We start from the raw sequence: 7,479 nt of genomic DNA, 5'->3' as shown, positions 1-7,479 counted from the left end.
AAGAGTGGCGAGTGAGTGACACACCACACGAGCCTGCAGATCATCTCTCTCTGCGCTGCTCTCCCAGGTGGATTTCAGGTGTGGGTTGTCTTTTTTTTTGTCTCTTTTTTTTAACATAGACCTGAACCTGACATCTTTGTTTTTAGCTTGCAATTTGCATAAAACTGCATGTACTTCCAGTGGCCTGTGCAGACATGTACAACTTCTACACACTATTAAGGACTGAATAAACATGAAATTTCATATTTACTGATTCATTTCTGTGTCTAATTTTCTCAAACATGAATAGATTTTACAAACAAACAAGCAGCCTCAGCGGTGCCTTATTTCGCACAGTTTTAGCCCTGGCTTCAACCCATGCCAAATCGATTCCAGAGGTCATTTTCTTCCTTCATTTTCTCTTTCCTCTGTGCCAGTGTTCCTGGCCTGTACTGAAGGCTGTCTATGGCAGGACTTTGTGTGTTTATTTTCTCTGTTGGAGCAAAAAAAAAGGAGATCTGTCTCCACTTAGCAAAGCCTCAGCTCCTTCACAGGGTAAAAACCTCGATGCTGGGGGGGGGGTGAGGAGGAGAGGGGAGTCTTGGAAGTAATGATGCTGAGTGGAGCATGCATGGAGTTTTACTGTAAGAGAAGGAGAAATGAAAGGGCAGAATAGAGCGGGGAGGTAAACCGGAGAGGAGAAAGCATTGATTGAGGGGCAAAAGGAGAGAGTCTGTGTGATAGAAAGATGCATATGGAGCTATAGGTTGTGGGGTGAGGTAGATGTAGTGAGCAAAATAGAGAGGAAAAAGAGAGACAGAGAGAGAGGCCAGGCAGCTGGGAGCTCCCACAGACACGCACTTCTGTCTAAGCAGCTTTCCTCTCAGGGCAGGGTCACGGCGGGTCACGGCGGGATTACACTTTTGGCAAACAAGAGGGAGCTCCTCTCTCACAAAGCCATGCACGACTCCCCCATGACTCTCTGCAGCTGTAATAAAGCCAAGGCAGCCTGAACCTTCAAACAAAAAGCTAACACGCTATCGATCGACAGCGGCCAACTTTTGCGAGGTGGTGTCGAAAGGTCGACATTGTGCAGACAGCTCTGGCCGGGGTGAAGGGCTATTATTGGGATGAGGGAAAACTCCAGCGTTTAGTCTTATCACAGAAATTCCTCACTTAGTTGACAATTTCACCAAACTGTCAGTTCAGAAATGGAGTTATTGTTATTCGCTAAATGAAGAAAAACAGCCCCAGTGTACAGTGTGATCTTCCAATCACAAAATCCAAATGAGGTTTTCTATCCTTTCAATCAATAGCCATCCCCTGCAGTGCCTACATGTCTCTTCACTTCCTAATCAACACTTCCACTCATAGGGAGGTCAGATGAGCAGGCGCACAGTGCCCGGAGCGCCGCTTTGAACTTAATTAAGCAGCTTTAAACACAGCCGAAAAGATTCATTATTACACAGGCAAGATGAGCCGCTAGATGAGAACATGGCCCTTCAACAGAAGAGATTCGGCTTCGGATGGCTGTTGAACCCAAATGGGTCAACACTGAGGGCGCGGTGATGAAGGTCCCGCAAGGACTGCCAAATCCTTTAGATTTCATAAAGGTTCCTCTAAAGTTCTTTCTTTGTTTTACAGCTAAAACCACACTTTAACTTATATAAACCCCCGTGGAGGAGCCAATATGCCCACGGAGATGTAAACAGTGATGTTATCAGTTAAAGCCATGCAAAAACCGCAACGAATGAAAGAGAAAGAGAGGTAAAGATGGAGGTGTTCGTGTGCCTGGAAGGCTGCAGCGTGCCACCAGGGTGCTGTGAGGCAGGGCTGGTTAAAGGAGAGCTCCAGACCAAGGTGTTCTATAGCTCGGGGGCTAACGGTGATAAATGAGTCCCTTAATGTCGGCAAACACTTTATCTCTGCTTCATCTGTTTTCATTAGGCAGGGCCAACCTTTGGCTGGGCGAGAACGTGCTGTAACTTTCATTACTACAACACAGGAAGGAGAGGGAGAGAGACCTCCCATCGGTCTAATAAAAACACCAGCTAGACACCATGACAGATCCTATTCCTTATTATTATGATTGCACACCATCGTTATAAATTACAGAATGCTACTTCCATCAAAGATGATCAGTGCGTCTCCTTAACTCATGTCCTGGTCTTCCCGCAGAATGATAGCTGCTCTTTTCAGCTGCCCTTATTGGTGTGAAACATGCTTTTGATCTCTTCTTAGCCTTTACTTTTCTGTCTTTACTTGCTATTCTCTTTCAGAGGAATACTGAACGGGCACCAAGGCATTTTTGTTTGCCCTCCTTAAAAGTTGACTCAAATGAGCTAAATGCTGAAGTGTAAATATGAGGATCCCAGTTAAGGCTGGGCAATATTCAGTACTGACTGTTTATTGACTTTCAGTGGAATCGTATTATTGATTTGTAGTAATTATTTCACACTGTTGTCCAAATTAATTTAAAAAATTTCTATGTAAACACATATAGTCAATTTCATGGTGTCAACCATATCCAAACCTTAATCCTAGTGAAGGTTTTTCACGATTATAGGATTATAGTAGTATATAAAATGCCATATGACAATTGGTGATCCTGTGCTATGCATTGGGGGCTACTTCCAAGTCAGAGTAGGTGTCACCATGCCACCACCACCTCCATGCAGTAAAACATCCTGTAGGCTGTGAAAAAAGAAGACATTTTCTGAAAACAAGATTGGAAATGTGAAGAAATTACATCACAACTACAGATTAATTTAGCCCAAGTCATATTGGATCATTTAAATGTCCATGCCAGCAGCTGTGGCACCAAAGGGGTACTACTGCTATCTGCTCACAGTGGTATGGCTCACCTTTCAAATCTTCAACATGCAAATAAACTTTACAGTCTAATCTATGAAATTCCCCCAAAATTAGATTGAGGTTTCATAGTGTTGTGGGTGTTAAGGCATGAGGGCCCCTGTATCGTGTGCACTGTATTAAATCTGTTATATGTATGTGGTGGACAAATGTGATAAGAATGAACAGAGAAAAGACAAACAACTGACGTAATATCTGATGTAAGCTTTACTTTCAAATCCTGTTACATTAAGATCTGGCAAGTTGAACATAAAATAATGTCAAATAAAGAAAAACAAATACAAAAACCAAAAAAGTACAAATGATCTATTTACCAGTTATCGTCACAACCCTGTACAGCCTTAACAATGGAGTAATAAAAAAAAGCTTTGTACAGCACATACCAATCTTTACCAAGTGCCAAAATATAAGATAGTTGAGCCTTTTTCTAATCATAAAACACAGCCAAACGTAAAGCTGATTGTAGACAGTGCAGTGTGATGCTAACTAAATGCAACAAGGGAGTTAGTTTTAAACACATTTAAGTGCTAAAGAACTAGAGAGAGGACAATGTCATGCATACTCTGAAGTGCTGAAAAGGTAGTCAAGCTTTGAAAAAAGGTAACTGTGCTGCTTATAATTGGGCAAAAATACAATAAGTGCTTAAGAATACTGGTTTTCAAAAGGAGCCCTGTTGCCTTTTTAAATATTACACTAAAACTAGGGGGGGGGCATAAAGAAGTGCAGCCATTCATGATTACGCTGTAATAAAAGGCAGACATTTTAATAAAACGGAGACAAGAGTGGATTCTTTTCATCTTTTTTCTTTTGGACCCTGACAATTAGTTTGACTTATTCTCAGAAGTCTCAGGTGGTGTCCTTCCACCATGTGGCACTAGAGTATAAAAGATAACATAGATAGTACAAGGAGAGTGTGTGTGTGTGTTGGAGGGATGCTCCTTTTACTCCAGAGACAACATGCCAAACATGGACAGAGCAAAAAGGAACAAACAGCAGTGTAAAAGGGGACAATCGAGGCATTGCTCCAGAGCAGGATGTGACGGATTCAATCCTAACATCACATCCTGCGGTGAGATATATTTTGGTCTTGACAAGTTCTGTTCTCTGTCCAATCAACATTTTTCTGACATAATTTAAGTAGAAAAATAAAAAGCAAAGCAACAATGATTTGTAATAAGAAAATGCATGAACAAAACAGACAAAAGGAAAACATAAGCAAAATAAAAAACAATCCCTTTACAAATAAGGGATTTTGGCTTGAAGACCACTGACAAACACAAGCGCTTTTAATAAAGGGTAAAGCTTTTTTTCAAAATAAAATGCTTTTACTACGCTGCCCTATCTCGCAAACATACTTCTTTTTGAGCATTTTTACGGATAAATACATAATTCTCTTAATCAAAAAGTGCAGCACTGTGCAAAATTGGCTCATCACAATTTAGCCTGGGACCTTTAGTTCCCAGGGAGAGCTTGACCTCTACTGTCTAATTCATGCAATTTGTATTCATTTGCTTTCTCCGATTTCACAGAGGTAGACCCTTTTGCACTGCTAGAAATGCCTACATGTGAAACTAAGGGGTGTTGATTGAGTCATTTCCAACAACTACTCTCTACTTCACATTATTATAAGTTGGTGGATCTAAGTTTGCACTTTAAAAAAAAAAAAGAGGAAAATTAAAGGTTTAAGTGCTTTTGGCTTGAAGTGTAACTACTTTAAGTGCAATTAAAACTCAAAAGGTTACCGGGGGGGGGCAAAAAGCAGTACCATGTCTGCCGGCCTAACAGAAGCCAGTGCCATTGAACACAATGCTGTACAAGTGGCAAATGGCTTTGCTTCGTCATTGCACCTACAAGAGCTTTTTCTCACAATGGGTTCTCTATGAATGTTAGTAGAAAATGTTTTATTATGATGTAAAAGGCTCAGTAAAAAAAAAAAAAAAAAAAAGTAGAAATAAAAAAAACACAAGAGACAAACCAAAAGAAAAAGACACAGAAGGCCACCAAACACACTAGCTTTCTCGTCTTTTCCAGCACAGAAGACGTCCCTGTTCACACTTCTGTATCGCTTCATTTTCATGTACATAAACAAAATACATTCATTCAAGTCATTTTGGAACAGGTTTTTTCTTTTCTTTTTTTGTACACAAAAATTACAAAAAGCTCCAAAAAGCACCATTGAATCGGCCTGTGGTGACCGTGGCTGTGGGTAGCTCGCTAACCCGGAGCCGGTCACCTCCACAAAACAGTTATCTCATATATCTCTTCTAAGTACAGGTGCGTGATACATAGTTCTGCACATGAAGCCGCACTGATTTCCACCTGGTCTCAGAAATAATGAATTGATGTTTCCACTTCACTGCTTATTCACCCGTGAGTGCAAATTCATTGGCAATATCTTTATATTCAAATCAAAATATTAGTAATGTATGTTTCTTGCCATGATAGGTCAGATTGAATATTTTCCCTATTTACATTATCATAGCTTATTTTCTGTTTTGTGAGCTTACAAAAAAAAAAAAAAAAAAAAAAAAAAAACTCTTAAAATTAGCTAGTTAACTCATTTAAATTACATTTATTCTGAGACAGAGGTGGTTATCAAACAGCAGCTATGCATAATATGGTCTCACCATTATACAAAAAACCCCCAACAGAAATCAAAAAGATGGGAAGGGCTACAAAACTATGTACAAGACTGATAAATAAGTAAGTGCGTGGTTTGAGGCGTTGCTTTGGAAACGGGCCCTTTTCCGTTTCATTGGTTCTGTCCACGTTGCACCGCTAACACTCGAATTTAGCTTCCTAATGACGTCAAAGCTAGTTGAAACACAGAAACAGGCATGCTATTTCGATGCATAATAAGAGACAAAAATGCACTAAAATGTAGCACTTGCAAGTTTTGTTTCGTCTTTTTCAACTTTTCATCTCATCAAACAACTAAAGAAAAAACAAATCTATAAAATTGAGATACGTTAGTTTCCTCAGATAATGCAACTGGGTCCAGGTCATTCAGACATTTAAAAACAGAAAAAAAAGGTAATAGAGAGTAGTAGCTGAAGTAGTAATAATTCAATGATAGAACTGATAAGAAAAGCAGTTTTTTGATATAAATGCATTTTTAGCATGTACAGCCTTTTTCTCTTATAAATGTTTTTTCTCTCTTTTCTTTTTTCAATATGTTTGTCTGGTCCAGCTTATTCTGCTGGTCTGATTGGAAAAGACATTGCTCCCACAGCAGTGGTCAAGTGTCATTCACACCACTGTCCGAGGAGTGAGGGAAAGAGCGAGGGTGAGGAGGAGGAGAGGAGGTGGGCGAGGTTAAACAGTCTTAGCCCTCTCCATCAGTCCCAGGTAGGCCAGGAAGGAGTGTTTGTGAGAGGTGGGTGAGGCGGGAGAGCGGGAGGGGGACGCCAAGTTGGAGGAGAAGAGGAGAGGAGATGTGGAGGGCCGCCATCTGGAGTGGAGGTGCGAGTGGAATGTGAAGCGGTTGTTGTGGGTGAACAGGGTGGTGAGGGGGATCAGGTGCGCCCGGTCGCAGTTCCTGTACTGCTCAAACATGTGACGGGAGGAGGGCAGGAAGAGGGAGGCGCTGCCACTGCTCGGGCCGCCGGGGTTTCTGGTGGCGTTGTTGCCGTTGGTGCTGACCAAGCAGTGCAGAGGGCCGGAGGCGTCCAGTTGGTGGGACTTGCCCAGTGTGAGTGACAGGGCGACAGACTGAAGCGCCTGAGACGCTGTTAGACTCATGAGAGGGCTGTTACTCCCACTCCCTCCACTGCTCCCTCCTCCACCGCTGAACAGGAAGTTCTCTTGGCTTTTCTGCGCTGACGAGTCCCCCGGTGACGTTCCCTGGAGTGGCAGCTCCTCCTCTCCTGCGTCCTCGTCTTCCTCCTCTTCTTCTCCTCCGAAGCCTCCGCCCAGTCCCCCCGCTCCTCCGCTCTGGTGTTTCTTGAGGTGTCGGCTGAAGACAAAGGGGTGTGTGGTGGTGAAAGGGCACTCTTGGCAGCCGAAAGTCTGGCGCGGCGCATGCTTCAGCTTCTTGTGCAGGTTGAGGTTGTCCTTGCGCTTGCAGCTATAAGAGCAGCGGTCGCAGTGGAAGGGCCGCTCGCCCGTGTGCACGCGCACATGCTCGATCAGCTTATTGGCCGTCTTGGACAAGTAGCCACACTGCTCACACTTGTAGTGGTTGCCCAGGCGGTGCCCGCGCATGTGGGCCTCCAATGAAGCCTGGTCGGGCCACTGTCCCTGGCAGATGCGGCAGCGGTACTCCATCTTACAGTGCGTCTTAAGGTGGCACTCCATGGCCGCTGGACGATTGGTGGAGTAGATGCAGAAAGGGCACCTGGGAAATGCAACAAAAGGGAAGTAGGGAGGGAGGAAACACACAAAAGCAAAAGACAGTTGAAGGGGAAGCGTCCATACACACAAAACCACATAACACTCCTTGAAATTTCATTACACAAACTGATGAAGAGGAGAAGGACAGGTAAAGGAAAAGTGTGTATCATGTACAGTTCTGTGTGCTCATGGTGGTATGTGTGGCAGTTTAATGGTAGGAGAATTGAGGTGATCAGGTATATGTGTAAGTGGAGGAGGAGAATGGGTGGGGGTAGGGGTGGGGGGGGGGGGGGGGGG

General features: G+C 43.2%; 1 protein-coding gene and 1 long non-coding RNA gene across 2 annotated transcripts in view; one reads left to right on the top strand and one right to left on the bottom strand.

Annotated features, from left to right (window-relative positions):
• Positions 1-3,039: 3,039 nt before the first annotated feature.
• The window catches only part of znf827 (zinc finger protein 827), a 55,231-nt gene continuing 50,791 nt past the window's right edge, over positions 3,040-7,479 (bottom strand). Inside the window, 1 exon segment of the mRNA XM_046046977.1 lies at positions 3,040-7,186. Within this exon segment, the coding sequence (XP_045902933.1) occupies positions 6,166-7,186 (1,021 nt within the window). The 3' untranslated portion in view covers positions 3,040-6,165.
• LOC123969513 overlaps positions 6,045-7,479 on the top strand; it is a 5,823-nt gene continuing 4,388 nt past the window's right edge. Inside the window, exon 1 of the long non-coding RNA XR_006824751.1 lies at positions 6,045-6,198. This is a non-coding gene — a long non-coding RNA (uncharacterized LOC123969513). The remainder of the gene's footprint in view (positions 6,199-7,479) is intronic.

This window comes from Micropterus dolomieu, linkage group LG04 (genome assembly GCF_021292245.1).
Source record: "Micropterus dolomieu isolate WLL.071019.BEF.003 ecotype Adirondacks linkage group LG04, ASM2129224v1, whole genome shotgun sequence".
Lineage (NCBI taxonomy): Eukaryota > Metazoa > Chordata > Actinopteri > Centrarchiformes > Centrarchidae > Micropterus > Micropterus dolomieu.
This window is presented reverse-complemented; position numbering and strand designations above follow the sequence as displayed.